Source organism: Anoplopoma fimbria, chromosome 9, assembly GCF_027596085.1.
Source record: "Anoplopoma fimbria isolate UVic2021 breed Golden Eagle Sablefish chromosome 9, Afim_UVic_2022, whole genome shotgun sequence".
NCBI lineage: Eukaryota > Metazoa > Chordata > Actinopteri > Perciformes > Anoplopomatidae > Anoplopoma > Anoplopoma fimbria.
In genome coordinates this window covers 321,144-344,184 of record NC_072457.1, presented here as the reverse complement: position 1 = coordinate 344,184, position 23,041 = coordinate 321,144, and the positions used below count along the sequence as shown (strand labels likewise).

Genomic DNA, 23,041 nt, shown 5'->3' with positions numbered 1-23,041 from the left:
TATTTTGTAGGGCCGTGGTGGCTTTTATTTTGTAGAGCTTTTATTTTGTAGGGCCGTGGTGGTGTAGAGCTTTTATTTTGTAGGGCCGTGGTGTGTGCTTTTATTTTGGAGCTTTTATTTTGTAGGGCCGTGGTGGTGTGGAGCTTTTATTTTGTAGGGCCGTGGTGGTGTAGAGCTTTTATTTTGTAGGGCCGTGGTGGTGTTATTTTGTAGAGCGTGGTGGTGTTATTGTAGAGCTTTTATTTTGTAGGGCCGTGGTGGTGTAGAGCTTTTATTTTGTAGGGCCGTGGTGGTGTAGAGCTTTTATTTTGTAGGGCCGTGGTGGTGTAGAGCTTTTATTTTGTAGGGCCGTGGTGGTGACGCAGTTGGAGCAGGCTCACCTGGTGAACAGGTAAGACCAGAACCAGGTCGGACCCGGTCTGTAACCGAGCTAACGATGCTAACCATGCTAACCATGCTAACGTAGACCGGCTCCGCGAGGCTTCAGACCCTCTTCAGACCCGGTTCTGAGGGTCTGAAGAGGGTCTGAACGGGCCCGCAGCCTGTGGTCGTGAGTCCGGGAGAGAACCCGGGTTCTCTCCCGGACTCACGACCTGGAGCCAGAACGGAACAACAATATGCAAATATGTGACGTCATATCTAAATAAAGTCAGTCTTATATAAATATTTATATATATATAAATATGTATATATATATATATAAATATTTATTCATATGTATATATATATAAATATATATATACGTATATTTATTTATATATAAATATATATATGTATATTTATTTATATATATAATATGAATAAATATATATATATTTATTCATATTTATATATAAATATGAATGAATATATATGTATATATATATATTCATATTTATATATAAATATGAATAATATATAATATATTTATATATATTATATATATATATATTGATATATGAATGAATATATATGTATATTTATTTATATATAAATAAATATACATATATATTTATTTATATATATATAAATAAATATATATATATATAAATATAGTAACGGACTAAGAGACATTTACGGAGTTCAGGGGGTCAGTGAAGGTCTCATGAACTGTATAGCTGTCAAACCTGTCAGTCATGTTAGCACCCTATGGGGTTTAGGTGGCACAAGAGAGCACACCTGGGATTGGCAGGGATAGTGAGGTGGGATGCCTGTGTGGTCCTGCTCACCTGTGGACAGTCTGTGTGGTCCTGCTCACCTGTGGACAGTCTGTGTGGTCCTGCTCACCTGTGGACAGTCTGTGTGGTCCTGCTCACCTGTGGACAGTCTGTGTGGTCCTGCTCACCTGTGGACAGTCTGTGTGGTCCTGCTCACCTGTGGACAGTCTGTGTGGTCCTGCTCACCTGTGGACAGTCTGTGGACTTCCGGTCTCCCGTGGACTTTAATGTGTAGACAGTTATTTTCTTCTTAACAGGTTTGTGTTTGTGTTCTTTTCTCTGTTACAGCAACAATAAATAATCCCGTCGGGTCAAAGGTCGTCTCGCCCTCCACCAGTGATGGCTCTGATCTCTCTGGAAGACCTTGATGGATTGGACGACGATCAGCTGGACGATGACATCACTGACAACTCAGAGCCAATGGATGAAGAGGACAGAGACCGACTGCTGACACATTGGCAGGCAGTTGCCAGTACCCACCATGTGTCAGTACCTCCAGGTGAGGGGGCGGGGCCAGTACCCACTGTGTGTCAGTACCTCCAGGTGAGGGGGCGGGGCCAGTACCCACCGTGTGTCAGTACCTCCAGGTGAGGGGGCGGGGCCAGTACCCACTGTGTGTCAGTACCTCCAGGTGAGGGGGCGGGGCCAGTACCCACCGTGTGTCAGTACCTCCAGGTGAGGGGGTGGGGCCAGTACCCACCGTGTGTCAGTACCTCCAGGTGAGGGGGCGGGGCCAGTACCCACTGTGTGTCAGTACCTCCAGGTGAGGGGGCGGGGCCAGTACCCACCGTGTGTCAGTACCTCCAGGTGAGGGGGTGGGGCCAGTACCCACTGTGTGTCAGTACCTCCAGGTGAGGGGGCGGGGCCAGTACCCACCACTGTGTGTCAGTACCTCCAGGTGAGGGGGCGGGGCCAGTACCCACCGTGTGTCAGTACCTCCAGGTGAGGGGGTGGGGCCTGTACTACCCACTGTGTGTCAGTACCTCCAGGTGAGGGGGCGGGGCCAGTACCCACCGTGTGTCAGTACCTCCAGGTGAGGGGGCGGGGCCAGTACCCACTGTGTGTCAGTACCTCCAGGTGAGGGGGCGAGGCCAGTACCCACTGTGTGTCAGCCTCCAGGTGACTACCCACTGTGTGTCAGTACCTCCAGGTGAGGGGGCGAGGCCAGTACCCACCATGTGTCAGTACCTCCAGGTGAGGGGGCGGGGCCAGTACCCACCATGTGTCAGTACCTCCAGGTGAGGGGGCGGGGCCAGTACCCACCGTGTGTCAGTACCTCCAGGTGAGGGGGGGGGCCAGTACCCACCTGTGTGTCAGTACCTCCAGGTGAGGGGGCGGGGCCTGTACTACCCACTGTGTGTCAGTACCTCCAGGTGAGGGGGTGGGGCCTGTACTACCCACTGTGTGTCAGTACCTCCAGGTGAGGGGGTGGGGCCTGTACTACCCACTGTGTGTCAGTACCTCCAGGTGAGGGGGGGGGCCTGTACTACCCACTGTGTGTCAGTACCTCCAGGTGAGGGGGTGGGGCCTGTACTACCCACTGTGTGTCAGTACCTCCAGGTGAGGGGGTGGGGCCTGTACTACCCACTGTGTGTCAGTACCTCCAGGTGAGGGGGTGGGGCCTGTACTACCCACTGTGTGTCAGTACCTCCAGGTGAGGGGGGGGGGGTACTACCCACTGTGTGTCAGGCCTCCAGGTAGGGGGCGGGGCCTACCCACTGTGTGTCAGTACCTCCAGGTGAGGGGGCGGGGCCTGTACTACCCACTGTGTGTCAGTACCTCCAGGTGAGGGGGCGGGGCCTGTACTACCCACTGTGTGTCAGTACCTCCAGGTGAGGGGGCGGGGGTAAAGTGTTCTGGATTTGTTTCTATCACTGAGCTCTTTGTGTGTCAGCTGACTCTCATGTTTGTTCTGTCAACAAACAAACACTGAACTCCTTGTTTGTGTGTTACAGACATGACTGGACCCATACAGGAAATGACCCGTAACAACCAGCAGAGGGAGCCGGTGCCCTTCACTCCAGTCTCCTGCCATGAGAAGGTAAAGACCAGAGTCAGAACCACCAGAACCACCAGGGAGATCAGTGTCTTAGATACTACCAAGGGGCTCTCTTTAACCCAGACTGACTCATGGTAACAGAAAGTAATACCATGAAAGAAACACGTGTTTTTATATTCATACAGTACAGTATACTGTATGAATATAAAAACACATGTACAGACGGGAGGTGCTGTATATATTCTGACCCCCCCCCTCCCCTCCACAGATGGGGGAGGTGCTGCATGAGGAGCGGCTGTATCCAGCAGGTCACTGGGCCTGTGTGACTAAAGGAGAAGATCTGTATGAACAGAGTGTCTCTGTGGGCTTCATGAAACTGATGCGCTTCATCTGTAGAGAAAACTCTGCAGGTCAGACTCCGCCTCCCAGCACCCCCGTTATATAATGTATCAAATATTTCACTGTCCACAACATTTATTATTTTATTTCTGTTGTGTAAAATCAAATATGCATAATGTACTCTTAAAAACACACCTAACCCTAACCCTAACCCTGTACATCTACAGTCTAACGTTAGCTATAGTCTAATATGATCTACAGTCTAACATGATCTACAGTCTAACGTTAGCTATAGTCTAACGTTAGCTACAGTCTAACGTGATCTACAGTCTAACGTTAGCTATAGTCTAACGTTAGCTACAGTCTAATATGATCTACAGTCTAACATGATCTACAGTCTAACGTTAGCTATAGTCTAACGTTAGCTACAGTCTAACGTGATCTACAGTCTAACATGATCTACAGTCTAACGTTAACTATAGTCTAACATGATCTACAGTCTAACATGATCTACAGTCTAACGTTAGCTATAGTCTAACATGTTACAGTCTAACATGAGTCTAACGTTAGCTATAGTCTAACGTTAGCTACAGTCTAACGTTAGCTATAGTCTAACGTTAGCTACAGTCTAACGTGATCTACAGTCTAACGTTAGCTATAGTCTAACGTTAGCTACAGTCTAATATGATCTACAGTCTAACGTTAGCTACAGTCTAACGTGATCTACAGTCTAACGTGATCTACAGTCTAACTACAGTCTAACGTTAGCTACAGTCTAACATGATCTACAGTCTAACGTGATCTACAGTCTAACGTTAGCTACAGTCTAATATGATATCTATAGTCTATATATGTAGCTCATGTTAGACTCTAACATGATCTACAGTCGCGTGATCTATGTGTGTGTGTGCTATATATATATATATATATATATATATATGTAGCTCATGTTAGACTGTATGTATATGTGTGTGTGTGTATATATATATATATATATATATATATATGTAGCTCATGTTAGACTGTATGTATATGTGTGTGTGTGTGTATATATATATATATATATATATATATATATATATATATCACATATTGATATAATGTATTATATATATAAATAAACTGTCCACCCTCCCAGTTGGTGTTGGGTCATGTGATCAGTATTGATGAGGTGATCGGTCTGTATTGGTGGTCTATAGGAAGGTATCTGGGGATGACGGTGCCGGTGGTCACGAACATCAACATGATGGAGGACGGAAACACGTTCCATAAAGACGTCCAGACGTCTTACTACCTGCCCGCAGAGTTTCAGACCAACCCCCCCCAACCCTCCGACTCCGACATCACTATTGTCTACAGAGAGCCAATTAGAGTCATCGCCAGGTCAGAACATCATCATCTTCATCAAAGTGGTTCTTCATATCAAAAGCTTTAATCGAATATGTGAACACAGTCATCGTCCTGATGACTGTCTGAATTTCTGCTCAGAGTTTAACCAGTAGAGTCGTGACAAAGACTGACTTCAAAAACAGGAATAAATCCACACAGACTGTCCCTGAACGCAGCGTTAAATCCACACAGACTGTCCCTGAACGCAGCGTTAAATTCACACAGACTGTCCCTGAACGCAGCGTTATATTCACACAGACTGTCCCTGAACGCAGCGTTATATTCACACAGACTGTCCCTGAACGCAGCGTTATATTCACACAGACTGTCCCTGAACGCATCGTTATATTCACACAGACTGTCCCTGAATAAAGGATTAAATTCACAGTTTCTTTGGTGGTGTGTTCATGTCACCTCAGAGTTAGTGTAATTACTGGTTCCTGACTTGTCCGTTGGTGACGCTCTGCTCTCTGATTGGCTGTCAGGACGTTCTTCGGGTCGACCACGGAGGAGACGGTGACCCGTCAGATCGGCCTGCTGTGGGAGATCCTGGGCGTCTCCGACGACCTCCACAGGGACGGATACATGGTCGCGACGTACGAGAACCCTGGCGTACCGCGCCACAGGAACGAGATCTGGTTCGTCAGACGCAGCCCTTAGAGGCCTTCCCATCATCCTCTGCCCCCCCCCCAACCCTCTGATTGGCTGTTGTTCATCGGCTCACTTCCTGTGGTGGAGTTTCATCTTTTACATCAACGTCACCAATCAGAGCCGGTTTGTGTTTGTTAGCACCTCTCCTGTCCAATCAGAAGCCTGTCATCCCATTGGTTCATACGTTTTATATATATATATATATATATATAACCCTAACCCAACAGGAAGTAAATCCCTGATTGGCTGAGATCTGAACAGATATATATATATATATATATATATATATATATTTATATATACAGTTGCAATCAGAAGTATTCAACCCCCTCACCTCAAAATACATTATAGTGATGTGGATGAAAGATAATGACAATAAATGACAAAAAATATTCATTGATACATATTTGAGTTATTTTGACAACAGAAGTTGACTTAACTTTGAAGTTCAAATGAAAAATGTAACTCTTTTAACACATGTGCATGTGCAGTATTATTCAACCCCCAGCTTCAGTACTTTGTGGCGCATCCTTTAGCTTTTATAACTTCTAACAAACGTTTTGGGTAAGTGCTGACAAGCTTCTTACACCTCTCCATGGGAATCTTTGCCCATTCTCCAGCTGCTAAAGCCTCTAGCTCAGTGATGTTTGATGGCTTCTGTGCTGCAACTGCCTTCTTTAAATCCCACCAAAGACTTTCAATCAGATTTAAATCTGGTGACTGAGAAGGCCACTCCAGGACGTTCCAGGGTATTTTTCTCGACCTAGTTTAGGATGACTTGGAGGTGTGCTTGGGATCATTGTCTTGCTGGAGAGTCCAATGATCACCAAGGTTTAATTTGCCAACAGAAGGCATCACCTTCCTCTTTAAAATGCCCTGGTATTTCTGGGAGTCCATGATGCCAGGTTGCCAGTTCCTGCCGCAGAAAAACAGCCCCACATCATCAATGACCCGCCTCCATGCTTGACCGTGGGGATGGTATTCTTCTGGTCAGAAGCCTTTCGCACGCCAGACATACCGCTGGTCCATATGTCCAAACAGTTCCAGTCTGGTTTCATCAGTCCATAGAACTGTCTCCCAAAACTCTGTCGTCTTATCCACATTCCTCCTGGCATATTCTAGTGGACTTTTGATGTTCCTTGTGGTGAAGAGTGGAGTGCGTCTTGGAGTCCGGCCATGAAGTCCTTGTTTATTCAGTGCACGTCTTACAGTTGCCACTGAAGCACTAGTACCAGCCTCCATCAGGTCATCCTGTAGGTGTCTTGCAGTCACACGGGGTTTCTCTTAGTTGTTCTAAGTTTCTAAGGGCCCTTGATGAAATGTTGGGCTTTCTTCCACGGCCAGGCAGGTTTGCAGCTGTTCCATAAGTATTAAACTTCCTTATAATGCTCCCAAAGGCCCTTCAGGTGTGATGAAATAATCTCCTCTCAGCTTTTGTGGAAGCTCCTTTGTCTTTTCCATGTTTGCAGCTCACCTTGAATCCCTTCATGGGTGGGGTTTATATCTGCATCCCAGCTGAAGCAAATGAAGGATCATTATAGAGTTCCTAAAGGCTTCATTATGTTTCAACTCCACTTTAGGCCATAAAAACAGCTTTAAAAACAACAATATTATATCAGGGTTGAATAATTGTGACATGGCTATCTTAACAAAATATACTGTTAAACACAAATACTACATCATGCATTTTCTGTGTTGATTTTATGTATCACTCAACTCATAAAGGAGTCATCTGAAGCAGAATCTTTAATTGATAAATCCTTAAAATCTTTGAGGGGTTGAATATTTCTGATTGCAACTTTTATATATATATATATATATATATATATATATATATATACATATATAAGTATATATATGTATATATAAATATATATATATAAATATATATATTGATCCGATCAATCAGACTGTAAATAAGAAAACCTGAAAGGAGCGGTTCAACATTTAGATAGGTCCTCTCTGAGGTCCTGGTTTAGGTCCTGGTCCTGGTTCAGACCACGGTCATGGTCCTGGTCCTGGTCCAGCTTAAATGATGGAAGTGAATATTTTTGTAACAGATGAACTTGCAGCTTTTTGAAGTGGCTTTGTGTTTCATGGAGTTTGTTTGAAGGTTAAATGTATAAAATGTGATTTTATGGATTGAAGGTGTTTAATTTAATGTGGAACGGGCTCTAACGGTCTTCTGTGGTTTTGATCCTCCAGCTCTCCTCTTTTTATTGTCTCGGTATGTGAAAGCATTTAAAAACCACCAAACAGCTCTGTGATTGTTGGTTTTTACTTTGATCTACTTCCTGTTCCCTTTCACAGTAAAGCTTTGTATTATTGTGTCTGAAATAAAATCTGATGATTTAAAAGTGAAGACGGTCAGAATGTGAAAATCTGTGAATCCGCCACGACACGCTGCAACGACCAGAAACCGAAAGGTCAGCTAGACTTCATCGAGAAACATGAACCATATGTCAACTTATGAAAAGCTGAAGCTTTGGAACATAATCAATACCAATGATAAGTGATCATATCACACACAGCTGATGGAAAACATCACGTCATCAGTCACAAATACATGACACGTAAACAAACATGTCCTTCATTGTCCAACTATTACTTATATTACAGTGAGTATAGGATTTTATGACAAACAATACTACGACTTTATGACTTTAGGAAATACTATACTATGACTTTTTAAAGATTTTTTTCGACATACTACACTGTGCACAATTATTAGGCAAGTTGTATTTTTGAGGATTCATTTTATTATTGAACAGCTACAGTGCTCTCGGTCAATCCAAAATGTTAATAAACCTCAAACCTGAATATTTAAGAAAGTAAAGGTGAGGTTTTGGCTTTCTTAGGAGAATATCTATGTGTGCACAATTATTGGGCAACTATTAGTGTGCAGAATTATTATGCAACTAAATGAAAAACGAAAATGTTCCCATCTCACTTGTTTATTTTCATCTGTTAAAGTTAGAATAATAAACAAACAACTCAATTTACAAATAAACATTTCTGACATTTCAAAAAAGAAATCAGTGACCAATATAGCCACCCTTCTTTTCAATAACAGTCATAAGCCTTCCATTCATGGAGTCTGTCAGCAGCAACCACAGCCTCCCAGACTCTGTTCAGAGAGGTGTACTGGTTTCAATCTCCCGTTTAAGAAGGGCCCACAAGTTCTCAGTCGGGTTTAGGTCAGGTGAGGAAGGGGCCACAAGTTCTCAGTCGGGTTTAGGTCAGGTGAGGAAGGGGCCATGTCATTGTTCTTTCATCTTTAAGGCCTTTACTGGCTGGCCACGCTGTGGAGGACTTGGATGCGATGGAGCATTGTCCTGCATAAGGATCATGGTCTTCTTGAAAGATGCAGACTTGTTCCTGTACCACTGCTTGAAGAAAGTGTCTTCTAAAAACTGGCAGTAGGTTTGGGAGTTGAGTTTGAGTCCATCTTCAACCTGAAAAGGTCCAACTAGCTCATCTTTAATCATACCAGCCCAGACCAGGACCCCACCTCCACCTCGCTGGTGTCTGAGTGGAGGTGGAGCTCTGTGCCCGGTACTGATCCAGCCACGGGTCCATCCATCTGGTCCGTCAGGAGTCACTCTCATCTCATCAGTCCAGAAAACCTTTGATCTGTCTTCAGATGTTTCTTGGCCCGGTCTTGACGTTCCAGTGTCTGTGTCTTGGTCAGTGGTGGTCTGGTTTCAGCCGTCCTCACCTGGGCCATGTCTCTGGACACTGGTACTTCTGGAGTATGACAGCACTGGAGGATAACGGCTTCCTGGTCGCTTCACGTTTGATTCTTCTCAAATCTTTGGCAGTTCATTTGCGTCTTTTTTTCTCAACACGTTTCTTGCGACTCTGTTGACTATTTGCAACAAAACGTTTGATGGTTCTGTGATCACGACCCAATATCTGAGCTGCATCCCTCTGAAAGACTTTTTACAATTTTTGACTTTTCAGTCAGTTAAATCTCTTTTTGGCCAATTTTTGCTGAGGAAAAGAAGCTGCTTAATAATTATGCACACCATCATATAGGATGTTGATCTCCTGAGGCCACACCCTCCCTCATTACACAAATACACATCACCTGATAAGCTTGAATCCAATAGGCATTCAAGTTTATACAGCTTGGAGTTGGAAAATATGCATAAAAATGATGATATGGTCAAAGTACTCACACACTTTTTAATGATTTTTTTCAACATACAATGCCTATAAAAAGTATTCACCCCTTGGATGTTTTCCCCTTTTGTTGCTTTTATACATGAAATCATGGTCAATATAATTTCGCTTTTTTGACAAGAATTTGCAAAAATAAATCTTTAATATCAAAGTGAAAACAGATTTTTACAAACTGTCAATTAATTAAAAATATATAAGGTAAAGTAAATGATTGCATAGATATTCAGCCCTTCAGGTCAATATTTAGTAGATTTGCTCTTTGGCTGCATCCCAGCACTGAGTCTGGATATGTCTCAATCAGGCTGACACATCTGGACACTGCAATCTTTCTCCATTCTCCGTTGCAGAACAGCTGAAGCTCTGTCGGGTTGCTCGGGGATCGGGCCTGAACAGCTCTTTAAGTCCAGACACTCACTCTGCATTGGATGGAGATCTGGACTTTGACTCGGCCAAATTATATTGACCATGATTTCATGTATAAAAGCAACAAAAGGAGAAAACATCCAGGGGGGTGAATACTTTATAAAGGCATTTTATACTGTGACTTTTTAAAGATTTCTTCAACATACTATACTCTGACTAATGATTTCATGACCCCCATGAATGTTGTATTAAAACAATAAGATTTAATGACTTTCATCAAGGAAAAGTGAAATAAAACATGAGTTCACCAGAAGAAACCAATGTCAAATCAAAACAACTTTATTTACAAAAACAAATCTGAATCTTACAGTTGTTTTCACCTCAACAGTCAAATTAAGAAAAACAATAAAACTAATGAAAAATAAAAAAGAAGGGAAGTAACAGGAAATAAAAGGGGCGGGGCTCTGAAGAGATGTCGTCCAGGTTAGATCAGATCGGCCACTGCAGAGACAGAACAGACACATGTCACCATGGCAACAGGCAATCACAGGGTTACAGGTCAGGCTGCGTGGTTATTGATTGATCCCTTAAACTGAGGCTGTGATTGGTCGTACCGTTCATGGGCATCTCGTCGATCTGGGTGGAGTAGTACTGCTCGATGTCCCGCAGGATCCGGATGTCGTCGTTCTTCACAAAGTTGATGGCCACGCCCTTACGACCGTAACGACCGGAGCGACCAATCCTGGAGGAGGTCAGAGGTCGTGTTAGGAACACATGCACTACGAGGGGAATACGAGCAGGCTGTACCTGTGGACGTAGAGCTCTCTGAGGGACTACTTTGTGTGCAGTGATACGTAGTGTTACAGGCGTGGCGTTACCTGTGGATGTAGAGCTCTCTGTTGTTGGGCAGGTCGTAGTTGATGATCAGAGAAACTTGAGGAACGTCGAGACCTCGAGCCCAAACGTCCGTAGAGATCAACACACGACTGAAACAGATCAATAATCAATAAATGAAGATGATGATTAATACACACAGATGATCATGTGAGTCCGGACTCTTTGATTACTGTCTCATCTGTCCGGATTATAATGACAGAGACTCTGCTGCTGGACTACAGGGTCCTGGTCCTTTACCTGGCTCCTGATCTGAACTCCTTCATGATGGACTCCCTCTCTTTCTGGGGCATGTCTCCGTGCATCGAGGACACCGTGAAGTTGGCCTCCCTCATCTTCTCCGTCAGCCAGTCCACCTGAAACAAACACAGAGACTCAGCTTCCCAGAATGCTTTGCTGTGGTGGGTTCATGTGACCTTCAGGCTGATCTGACCTTCCTCTTGGTGTTGCAGAAGATGACAGCCTGAGTGATGGTCAGCGTGTCGTACAGATCACACAGAGTGTCAAACTTCCACTCCTCTCTCTCCACGGCAACGAAGAACTGTTTGATCCCCTCCAGAGTCAGCTCGTCGCTATGGAGACGGAGACAACAGAAACATCTTCACTAATCATCTACATACACACACATATATATACATATACACACAACTTTTTTTCAATGTGTTTCTGTGCCCCTGGTTACCAAGATGAGTACCAGTGTGAGAGAGGGGAGGTTAACTAGAAATTGAATATGTTGTAGTTGTTCATAAATAACATTATTATTATTAATAACATTAATAATTTCTGGATGTTTCTTAAATATTGTCAAGATTTTTTCCTGAATGTGTTTAGTTATATTTCTTAATATTTTCCAGATGTTTCTTGAACACTGATCATCTTCCTCCTGCTCTGCCGGGTTTGGTTCTGGACTGACCGTTTGACGAGGATGCGGATCGGGTCTGTCATGAACTTGTTGGTCATCTCCAGGATCTCGTGAGGCAGCGTGGCGCTGATCAGAACCACCTGTGTGGCCGGAGGCAGGTACCGGTACACGTCATAGATCTGCTCCTTAAAACCTGAACACGGGTCAAGAGTTACACAACAACACACACTCACACCATCACACACACCATCACCATCACAGTGCACAGATTGTAAAGCCCTCTGAGGCTAATTTGTAATTTGTGATTCTGGGCTATACAAAATAAACTGAATTGAATCACACTCACCATCACACACACACACCATCACACTCACCTTTGTTGAGCATCTCATCAGCTTCGTCCAGGACCAGCATCTTGATGGCTCTGGTCCTCAGGCTCCTGCGGCGAATCATATCTGCAGACAACAAACAAACCTCAGCCTCCTATTGGTTGGCTCAGTCAGAGGCTGACCAACCAGCACTGGTGTAACGAACCAGCGGGTCTAAAACCAGCAGGTCCAGGACCTGGACCAGCAGGTCTGTGTGAGACTCACCAAACACCCGTCCAGGTGTCCCCGACACCACGTGCTGACCGTAGTCCAGCTTCCGGATGTCCTCGCCCACGTTAGTCCCTCCGATGCAGGCGTGACACTGGACGTTCATGTAGTCTCCCAGAGCCAGCAGCACCTGAACACACCGCAGAGACAGAGACGATCAGAAACCAGGACACCACCGCCTAAAGCTGATTGGCTGGGTGTGACCGAGTGGGCGGGGCTACCTTCTGAATCTGTCCGGCCAGCTCTCTGGTTGGAGCGAGGATCAGAGCCTGAGTCTCCCTCACCTGAGGGGGGGTGTCGTTTAGGAGAGATTAACATAAACATTCATATAATAAATGTTATCCTCAGTGTTATTGATTACTCAGACACACACACACACACACGTTAACTTCAGATCAAACAGAATCCTGAACCAGAACCCTGACCTGGATGTCCAGACACTGCAGCACCGAAACACAGAAGGTGGCCGTCTTTCCTGTTCCAGACTGAGACCTGAACAGATCAGAGACCAGCTGTTAGAGAACCCCTACAGAACATTGTAGATCACTAGTCCCTAAAGGTCCCCACATCACTACAGAGCCCCACGGTGCAGGTCTTACTGGGCGATGACGTCCCGGCCTTTGATGATCTGTTTGATGGCCCTCTGCTGGATCGCTGACGGCTTCTCAAAACCTGAAACCCAAAACATGAAACATCTGGTTCAACATCTGGACTGAGTCAGCAGAGTGGACCAGGCTTCTGATAAACAATGACTTTATTAAACATATTGTATATATATATATGTGTATGTATACATATATATGTATGTATACATATATGTATACATACATATATACATATATATGTATGTATATATATATATGTATATATACATATATATATATATATGTATATGTATACATACATACATATACATATATATACATACATATACATATATACATATATATATACATACATACATATATACATGTGTCTCTGGTCACGTGAGTGACGCATTAACGCAGCTGGAGGGAGCGTTAGCGGGAAAGCTAATGCTAAAGCTAATGCTAAAGCTAAAGCTAAAGCTAGCGAGGTGGACCGTTTATACTGAATCAGACTTCGTAACGTAAACAACAACACGTGGCGAGCAGAACGAGCCGTCCGTCTCTCAGAGACTCCGAGGAGGAGCAGCTCGTTAGCATCGTCGTTAGCATCGTTAGCATCTGGAGCTAGCCCTGGAGGCCGCGCGGATCCCCGGCCTACCGTAGGCGTAGATGCCGCGGAGCAGGTCCTCCCGCAGGCCCATCGTGTCGAAGGTGGGGGTGACGTCCACCTCCTCGCTGGTCTCGAACTCCACCTTGGTCATGTCCTCGTCCCGCAGGAGCCTCTTCCTGCCCTGCAGCCCGGCGGCGGCCATGTTCTGAGATGTGTGTGCTGGTGCTGCTCCGACGTCTGGACCGCGCTGCTAGCTGCTAACACGGGAAGAAAGACCAGCCGGCGTCGCGCTGATGACGTAGGGGAAGCGACGCGGGCTTCTTCCGGTTTCCGGGACCGTTTGAGAGACAACACCGCCAACTAGCGGCCAGGAGTGTAACTGCGACACCTTCATTTAGAGCTTCAGACTGTTATAAATGCTTTATTTAGAGCTTCAGACTGTTATAAATGCTTTATTTAGAGCTTCAGACTGTTATTAATGCTTTATTTACTGTTATAAAGCTTCAGACTGTTATAAATGCTTTATAGAGCTTTAAATGCTTTATTTAGAGCTTCAGACTGTTATAAATGCTTTATTTACAGCTTCAGACTGTTATAAATGCTTTATTTACAGCTTATAAATGCTTTATTTAGAGCTTCAGACAGCTTCAGACTGTTATAAATGCTTTATTTAGAGCTTCAGACTGTTATATTTAGAGCTTCAGAAATCAGACTTTATTTAGAGCTTCAGACTGTTATAAATGCTTTATTTAGAGCTTCAGACTGTTATAAATGCTTTATTTACAGCTTCAGACTGCTTTATTTAGAGCTTCAGACTGTTATAAATGCTTTATTTAGAGCTTCAGACTGTTATAAATGCTTTATTTAGAGCTTCAGACTGTTATAAATGCTTTATTTTTCAGACTGTTATAGAGCTTCAGACTGTTATAAATGCTTTATTTAGAGCTTCAGACTGTTATAAATGCTTTATTTCAGACTGTTATAAATGCTTTATTTAGAGCTTCAGACTGTTATAAATGCTTTATTTACAGCTTCAGACTGTTATAAATGCTTTATTTAGAGCTTCAGACTGTTATAAATGCTTTATTTAGAGCTTCAGACTGTTATAAATGCTTTATTTAGAGCTTCAGACTGTTATAAACTGTTACTGTTATAAATGCTTTATTTAGAGCTTCAGACTGTTATAAATGCTTTATTTAGAGCTTCAGACTGTTATAAATGCTTTATTTAGAGCTTCAGACTGTTATAAATGCTTTATTTAGAGCTTCAGACTGTTATAAATGCTTTATTTAGAGCTTCAGACTGTTATAAATGCTTTATTTAGAGCTTCAGACTGTTATAAATGCTTTATTTAGAGCTTCAGACTGTTATAAATGCTTTATTTAGAGCTTCAGACTGTTATGAATGCTTTATTTAGAGCATCAGACTGTTATAAATGCTTTATTTAGAGCTTCAGACTGTTATAAATGCTTTATTTACAGCTTCAGACTGTTATAAATGCTTCAGACTGTTATAAATGCTTTATTTAGAGCTTCAGACTGTTATAAATGCTTTATTTACAGCTTCAGACTGTTATAAATGCTTTATTTACAGCTTCAGACTGTTATAAATGCTTTATTTACAGCTTCAGACTGTTATAAATGCTTTATTTGAGCTTCAGACTGTTAAATGCTTTATTTAGAGCTTCAGACTGTTATAAATGCTTTATTTAGAGCTTCAGACTGTTATAAATGCTTTATTTAGAGCTTCAGACTGTTATAAATGCTTTATTTAGAGCTTCAGACTGTTATAAATGCTTTATTTAGAGCTTCAGACTGTTATAAATGCTTTATTTAGAGCTTCAGACTGTTATAAATGCTTTATTTAGAGCTTCAGACTGTTATAAATGCTTTATTTAGCTTCAGACTGTTATAAATGCTTTATTTAGAGCTTCAGACTGTTATAAATGCTTTATTTAGAGCTTCAGACTGTTATAAATGCTTTATTTAGAGCTTCAGACTGTTATAAATGCTTTATTTAGAGCTTCAGACTGTTATAAATGCTTTATTTAGAGCTTCAGACTGTTATAAATGCTTTATTTAGAGCTTCAGACTGTTCTTTATTTAGACTTCAGACTGTTATAAATGCTTTATTTAGCTTCAGACTGTTATAAATGCTTTATTTAGAGCTTCAGACTGTTACTGTTATAAAATGCTTTATTTAGAGCTTCAGACTGTTATAAATGCTTTATTTAGAGCTTCAGACTGTTATAAATGCTTTATTTAGAGCTTCAGACTGTTATAAATGCTTTATTTAGAGCTTCAGACTGTTATAAATGCTTTATTTAGAGCTTCAGACTGTTATAAATGCTTTATTTAGAGCTTCAGACTGTTATAAATGCTTTATTTAGAGCTTCAGACTGTTATAAATGCTTTATTTAGAGCTTCAGACTGTTATAAATGCTTTATTTAGAGCTTTTAACAGACTCTGTTATAAAATGCTTTATTTAGAGCTTCTAACCAAATAGACTTAGGGTTAATAAATTGCTTTATTTGGCCCCTGTTATAAAGGGTCTGTTATAAAATGCTTTATTTAGAGCTTCTAACCAGTTAGACTTAGGGTTGGTTATTCAGTCTTTAGTTCCTCGGTTGGTTATTCAGCTTTACTCCTCCTTCTCGGATGCAGAACATCACATTTTCTCTCCAAAAGTCTTTTAATGATATATTATTGATCAGATCGATAGATTTCTTCAGTTCTGTTCAGAGGAAGCAACCTGTTGCTAACAAACAATAACTGATGACATCACTGCTGTATGAATAAATGAACACAAGAGGTCAGAGGTCAGACAGTTGAAGACTGACCTGCTTTGCTTCGTTACTTCAAAGCTAAAAAAAACTAAAAATAAATCCTGTGTTTCTGACGAGGTCCTGCAGGTCCTGACGAGATTCTGCAGGTCCGAGGAGGTCCTGACGAAGTTCTGCAGGTCCTTACGAGGTCCTGAAGATCTGGCGCGTTCCTAACAAGATCCTGCAGGACCAACAAGGTCTTCCTGACATACCCTGGAGCTGTGAGTGTGCAGTGGCCATAGAGGAAGTGACTGGTCTGACGTGCTGACGTACTGCGTGTTGCCTCACTTCCGGTTCTCAGCGTAGTTGATAGCGCATCGCTCTATGTCGAAGCACACGGGTCACCACCAACCACCTCACGGTTCTAACCGGTTTTCCCAGCTCAGCGACACACCCGCTGAGAAACCAACTCTAGTTATCTATATATACATATATATACATATATATACTGTACATACATACATATACATACATACACCCGCTGAGAAACCAACTCTAGTTATCTATATATACATATATATACATATATATACTGTACATACATCATACATACACCCGCTGAGAAACCAGCTCTGGTGATCGGCAGCTCCATTCTGAGAAACGTGAAGTTAGTGAAGACAGGGGCCATAGTTAACTGCATCCCCGGGGCCAGAGCGGGCGACATAGAATCCCATTTAAAACTGCTGGCTAAGGCTAAACGTAAATACCGTACGATTGTTATTCACGTCGGCGGTAATGACACCCGATTACGTCGCTCGGAGGTCACTAAAGTTAACGTGGAATCGGTGTGTTCAGTTACGCAAAGACGATGTCGGACTCCGTAGTATTCTCTGGCCCTCTCCCTAATCTGATCAATGATGAGATGTATAACCTGATCAATGATGAGATGTATAACCTGATCAATGATGAGATGTATAACCTGATCAATGATGAGATGTATAACCTGATCAATGATGAGATGTATAACCTGATCAATGATGAGATGTATAACCTGATCAATGATGAGATGTATAACCTGATCAATGATGAGATGTATAACCTGATCAATGATGAGATGTATAACCTGATCAATGATGAGATGTATAACCTGATCAATGATGAGATGTATAACCTGATCAATGATGAGATGTATAACCTGATCAATGATGAGATGTATAACCTGATCAATGATGAGATGTATAACCTGATCAATGATGAGATGTATAACCTGATCAATGATGAGATGTAACCTGATCAATGATGAGATGTATAGTCATCATGTCATCATTCCGCTGGCTGTCGAGGTAGTGTCCTGCAAACAATGTGGGCTTCGTAGACGATTGGCATACTTTCTGGGGAAAGCCTGGTCTGATGAGGAGAGACGGCATCCATCCTACTTTGGATGGAGCGGATCTCATCTCTAGAAATCTGACCCGGTTCATTAGTGGACCTAATCCATGACCCAGAGTTCAGACCAGGAAGCAGAAGCAGAGTCGCAGTCTTTCACACTTCTCTGCGCTTCCTTTGGAGCAGTTACCCACCCAGTTACCCACCCAGTTACCACCCAGTTACCACCCAGTTACCACCCAGTTACCCCACCCAGTTACCACCCAGTTACCCACCCAGTTACCCACCCAGTTACCACCCAGTTATAATAATAATAATAATAATAATCAATCCTTTATTAGTCCCACAATGGGGAAATTATTTCTCTGCATTTAACCATCCCGGAGGAGCAGTGGGCTGCAATGAAGCGCCCGGGGAGCAACTTGGGGTTAGGTGTCTCGCTCAAGGACACCTCGGCATGTTGCCGGTAGAGGGGTTTGAACCACCAACCTTGTGGTTACGGGACAAGCGCTCTACCTTATGTGCAGTTACCCACCCAGTTACCACCCAGTTACCCTATAGAGACTGTGTCTGCCCCACGGCCACTTCAATTATATAAAGTCAACAGAAGAGGAGTTATACAAAATAACTTAATAAAAGTTAAGGCAACCAATGCAACAGTGCATCAAAACAGGACAGTTAAATGTGGACTCTTAAATATCAGATCTCTGTCATCTAAGGGTGTACTAGTAAATGATTTAATATCAGATAATCATATTGAATTATTTAGTCTTACTGAAACCTGGCTGTGTCATGAAGAGTACGTTAGCCTTAATGAATCAACTCCTCCAGGTTATATTAATACTCATATTCCTGGAGGCACAGGCCGAGGAGGTGGAGTAGCAGCTATCTTTGACTCAAGCCTATTAATAAACCCTAAACCTAAATTAAATGACAACTCATTTGAAAGCCTTGTTCTTAGTCTTTCAAACCCGAGCGGGAAAGCATTAAAGTCAACTCTCTTTGTTATAGTGTACCGCGCACCAGGTGCGTATTCTGAATTCCTATCTGAATTCTCAGAGTTCTTATCAAGTTTATTCCTCAAAACAGATAAAGTTATTATTGTAGGTGATTTTAATATCCATGTGGATGTGTATAATGATAGCCTTAGTACTGCGTTTGGTTCATTATTAGATTCTAGTGGCTTCTGTCAGTGTGTACATAAACCCACTCACTGTTTTAACCCTCCACCTTGTTCTGGTTTATGGTATTGAAGTAGAAAATGTAATTGTCTCTCAACAGAACTCTCTTTTATCAGAACATTATCTAATAACCTTTGTATTTGTTCTACCAGAGTGTACGCCATTAGGCAAAAGTTTCTACACTAGATGTCTATCTGATAATGCTGTAGCTAAATTTAAAGCGATTTCTTCAGGGTTTTATTCATTAACATGTTCATTAACAGAGGACTTTTATTCTTTAGTCTGTCTCCATATAACAGAGGACTCCTACTCTAGCTTTAGTCTGTCTCCATATAACAGAGGACTCCTACTCTAGCTTTAGTCTGTCTCCATATAACAGAGGACTCCATATAACAGAGGACTCTAACTTTAGTCTGTCTCCATATAACAGAGGACTCCTACTCTCTTTAGTCTGTCTCCTATAACAGAGGACTAACTTTAGTCTGTCTCCATATAACAGAGGACTCCTACTCTAACTTTAGTCTGTCTCCATATAACAGAGGACTCCTACACTAGCTTTAGTCTGTCTCCATATAACAGAGGACTCCTACTCTAACTTTAGTCTGTCTCCATATAACAGAGGACTCCTACTCTAACTTTAGTCTGTCTCCATATAACAGAGGACTCCTACTCTAACTTTAGTCTGTCTCCATATAACAGAGGACTCCTACTCTAACTTTAGTCTGTCTCCATATAACAGAGGACTCCTACTCTAGCTTTAGTCTGTCTCCATATAACAGAGGACTCCTACTCTAACTTTAGTCTGTCTCCATATAACAGAGGACTCCTACTCTAGCTTTAGTCTGTCTCCATATAACAGAGGACTCCTACTCTAACTTTAGTCTGTCTCCATATAACAGAGGACTTTAGTCTGTCTCCATATAACAGAGGACTCCTACTCTAGCTTTAGTCCGTCTCTGTCAGATCTTGAAGGTTCCGTGGGCCTCTTCTATGAACTCTGATCTTTAGTTCTTTCCATAGATTTTCTATTGGATTCAGGTCAGGTGATTGGCTGGGCCATTCTAGCAGCTTTATTTTCTTTCTCTGAAACCAATGGAGAGTTTCCTTGGCTGTGTGTTTGGGGTCATTGTCTTGCTGAAATGTCCACCCTCGTTTCATCTTCATCATCCTGCTAGATGGCAGCAGATTTTTATCAAGAATGTCTCGGTATATTTTTCCATTCATCCTTCCTTCAATTATATGAAGTTTGCCAGTGCTGTATGCTGAAAAACAGCCCCACACCATGATGTTCCACCTCCAAACTTCACTGTTGGTCTGGTGTTTTTGGGGTGATGTGCAGTGCCATTTGACCTCCAAACATGGTGTGTATTATGGCATCCAAAGAGTTCCATGTTGGTCTCATCTGACCAGACTATATTCTCCCAGTATTTCACAGGCTTGTCTAAATGTTGTGCAGCAAACTTTAAACGAGCTTCAACATGCTTTTTCTTCAGCAGTGGAGTCTTGCGTGGTGAGCGTGCATACAGGCCACGGCGGTTGATGCATTACTTATTGTTTTCTTTGAAACAATTGTACCTGCTGATTCCAGGTCTTTCTGAAGCTCTCCACTAGTGCTCCTTGGCTCTTGGACAACTCTTCTGATAATTCTTTTCACTCCTCTGTCAGAAATCTTGTGAGGAGCACCTGGTCGTGGCCGGTTTATGGTGAAATGATGTTCTTTCCACTTCCGGATTATGGCCCCAACAGTGCTCACTGGAACATTCAGAAGTTTAGAAATCCTTCTGGAACCAATGCCATCAGTATGTTCTGCAACAATAAGGTTGTGAAGGTCTTGAGAGAGCTCTTTGCTTTTACCCATCATGAGATGTTTCTTGTGTGACACCTTGGTAATGAGACACCTTTTTATAGGCCATCAGTTGGGACTGAACCAGCTGATATTCATTTGCACTGACAAGGGGCAGGACTGCTTTCTAATTACTGATAGATTTCAGCTGCAGATGACCTCATAAAGACCTGGACTTCAGGTTTTACTCTCTATGGACCTTTTACATGTACAAAATATATATAACACACTTAAGGGGAGGGAAAAGTGAAAAGCATAATAGGGCCACTTTAAGTTCACATACTTCAGGAATTTAAAGTATATTTATATATAACTAAATACAAATAAATATATTAATATTTATATCTTTATTTTTATATATATATATATATATAAATAAAGATATAAATATAAAATATCCCATATACATACATGTGTATATATATATATTTTTAGGGTCTGGGGGCAGTAGTAGTATAACATGGAAATACTGCATTAGAGTATGTGTATTTGTACTCCAGTATGTGGTACTTGAATAAGGTCAACAGCGAACGCCCGTCTGACGGTGTTTAAGACATCATGGATTAATCAGCCAATCAGAGCCCTGCTGACCTCTGACCTCAGACCTGGTCCCTGCGGTGCTGCTGAGCTCCGAGCTATATTTACCTGAGATTATCAGAGAGACTTCCTGTTGTCCCTCAGAGCTCCTTGTCCACACACACACACACACACACACACACACACACACACACACACAGCACACACACACAGCAGCAACATGTCCTTCAGCTCTGCAGCCGGAGGAGCCCCCCTGGAGGAACAGCAGCCTGGTGCTGGGGGGGGGGGACCCCCTCTGTCCGACCAGGGAGAGACCATCATTGGAGTCTACCTGCTGGCGCTGGGTAGGTGTGGACACACACACACACACACACACACACATACACACACAGACACACACATGTGTGTGTGTGTGTGTGTGTGTGTGTGTGTGTGTGCGTGCGTGCGTGCGTGCGTGTGTGTGTGTGCGTGTGTGTGCGTGCGTGTGCGTGTGTGTGTGTGTGTGTGTGTGTGTGTGCGTGTGTGTGTGTGTGTGTGTGTGTGTGTGCGTGCGTGTGCGTGTGTGTGTGTGTGTGTGTGTGTGTGTGTGTGTGTGCGTGCGTGTGCGTGTGTGTGTGTGTGTGTGTGTGTGTGTGTGTGTGTGTGTGTGTGTGTGTGTGTGTGTGTGTGTGTGTGTGTGTGTGCGTGTGTGTGTGTGTGCGTGCATGTGCGTGTGCGTGTGTGTGTGTGTGTGTGTGTCCTGCACACCTGTCCCTGACATTCTGTCTCTGTGGTGCGTTCAGGCTGGATGTCCTGGTTCGGAAACAGCATCGTCCTCTTCGTCCTGTGCAGACAGAGAGCCTCCCTGCAGCCCACCGACTACCTGACCTTTAACCTCGCCGTCTCCGACGCCAGCATCTCCGTGTTCGGATACTCCAGAGGCATCATCGAGATCTTCAACGTGTTCAAGGACAGCGACTATCTCATCTCCTCCATCTGGACCTGCCAGGTACCAGATACCTGATATACAGCTGAGACTCACCTGAGACTCACCTGAGAGTGAGGTTCAGACAGACTAGAGGGCCGCATGGCTCACAGCACTGAATATGCTTTCCTCGTGTTGTTATGAAGGACTGAAGGTGTCCACACCTGTCACCTGTCCTGTTGTCTCCTCCAGGTGGACGGTTTCTTCACGCTGGTGTTCGGTCTGAGCAGCATCAACACCCTGACGGTGATCAGCATCACCCGCTACATCAAAGGCTGTCACCCCAACAGAGGTCAGGGTCCAGCCTCCACCTGTACTTCACTCCTAAATGATGAGATATTTGTATGGAGTCTGGTGAGCTCATGTAAAAGAGAAAACTGTCCTCGACTCAGAGCTGGAAGCTGCAGAGAGCTTCTTATTTCAGATTCATGTTTTTGTACATTTTATAAACTTTGTATTTGAATGAAATTCAAAGAAAGAGCTCCGCCCACGAGACACCAACCAGACTGTGTCATTTTTAAAGAGTGTTCCATTTAACTGATGAGTTAAGTTACTGCCGTATGAGGTGAAACCATGAAGCAGCGTTTCTCTGTGATCTCATGTGAGACGTTCGTTGGGTTTCAGCTCGTCACATCAGCAGAACCAGCGTTTCCGTCAGTCTGCTGCTCATCTGGATCACAGCTGGATTCTGGTC

The 23,041-nt window shown here is 43.0% G+C and overlaps 3 protein-coding genes across 3 annotated transcripts in view; 2 read left to right on the top strand and 1 right to left on the bottom strand.

The window, feature by feature from the left end:
• The first annotated feature begins 332 nt into the window (after positions 1 to 332).
• On the top strand, positions 333 to 6,841 carry soul4 (heme-binding protein soul4). The gene is made up of 6 exons (XM_054604871.1): positions 333 to 391; positions 1,485 to 1,695; positions 3,152 to 3,237; positions 3,464 to 3,605; positions 4,734 to 4,917; positions 5,409 to 6,841. Exons 2-6 carry the CDS (start codon positions 1,536 to 1,538, stop codon positions 5,581 to 5,583), a joined length of 747 nt encoding a protein of 248 aa, XP_054460846.1. The 5' UTR covers positions 333 to 391; positions 1,485 to 1,535; the 3' UTR covers positions 5,584 to 6,841.
• Positions 6,842 to 10,445: 3,604 nt separating this feature from the next.
• On the bottom strand, positions 10,446 to 13,956 carry eif4a3 (eukaryotic translation initiation factor 4A3). Its single transcript, XM_054604042.1, has 12 exons — positions 13,720 to 13,956; positions 13,074 to 13,146; positions 12,900 to 12,966; positions 12,696 to 12,758; positions 12,472 to 12,604; positions 12,253 to 12,333; positions 11,930 to 12,071; positions 11,450 to 11,588; positions 11,257 to 11,372; positions 11,001 to 11,108; positions 10,737 to 10,864; positions 10,446 to 10,623 (listed from the first exon to the last, which is right to left on the bottom strand). Exons 1-12 carry the CDS (start codon positions 13,871 to 13,873, stop codon positions 10,607 to 10,609), a joined length of 1,221 nt encoding a protein of 406 aa, XP_054460017.1. The 5' UTR covers positions 13,874 to 13,956; the 3' UTR covers positions 10,446 to 10,606.
• Positions 13,957 to 21,347: 7,391 nt separating this feature from the next.
• LOC129095258 (opsin-5-like) overlaps positions 21,348 to 23,041 on the top strand; it is a 3,173-nt gene continuing 1,479 nt past the window's right edge. The window contains 6 exon segments of the mRNA XM_054603631.1: positions 21,348 to 21,365; positions 21,623 to 21,668; positions 21,671 to 21,727; positions 22,166 to 22,371; positions 22,540 to 22,639; positions 22,972 to 23,041. The exon segment at positions 22,972 to 23,041 is cut by the window's right edge and continues 35 nt beyond it. Coding sequence (XP_054459606.1) covers positions 21,348 to 21,365; positions 21,623 to 21,668; positions 21,671 to 21,727; positions 22,166 to 22,371; positions 22,540 to 22,639; positions 22,972 to 23,041 — 497 coding nt within the window.

Bases quoted from the DNA above. Each gene is read 5' to 3' on its own strand.
- soul4 (XM_054604871.1), top strand. From the start codon at position 1,536: ATGGCTCTGATCTCTCTGGAAGACCTTGATGGATTGGACGACGATCAG. The intron at 3,238-3,463 runs GTAAAGACCAGA...TCCCCTCCACAG, and splicing joins CAGTCTCCTGCCATGAGAAG to ATGGGGGAGGTGCTGCATGA. The intron at 3,606-4,733 runs GTCAGACTCCGC...GGTGGTCTATAG, and splicing joins CTGTAGAGAAAACTCTGCAG to GAAGGTATCTGGGGATGACG.
- eif4a3 (XM_054604042.1), bottom strand. From the start codon at position 13,873: ATGGCCGCCGCCGGGCTGCAGGGCAGGAAGAGGCTCCTGCGGGACGAG. The intron at 13,147-13,719 runs GTAGGCCGGGGA...TTTGGGTTTCAG, and splicing joins CCGCGGCATCTACGCCTACG to GTTTTGAGAAGCCGTCAGCG. The intron at 11,589-11,929 runs GTCAGTCCAGAA...CCGTCTCCATAG, and splicing joins ATCCGCATCCTCGTCAAACG to CGACGAGCTGACTCTGGAGG.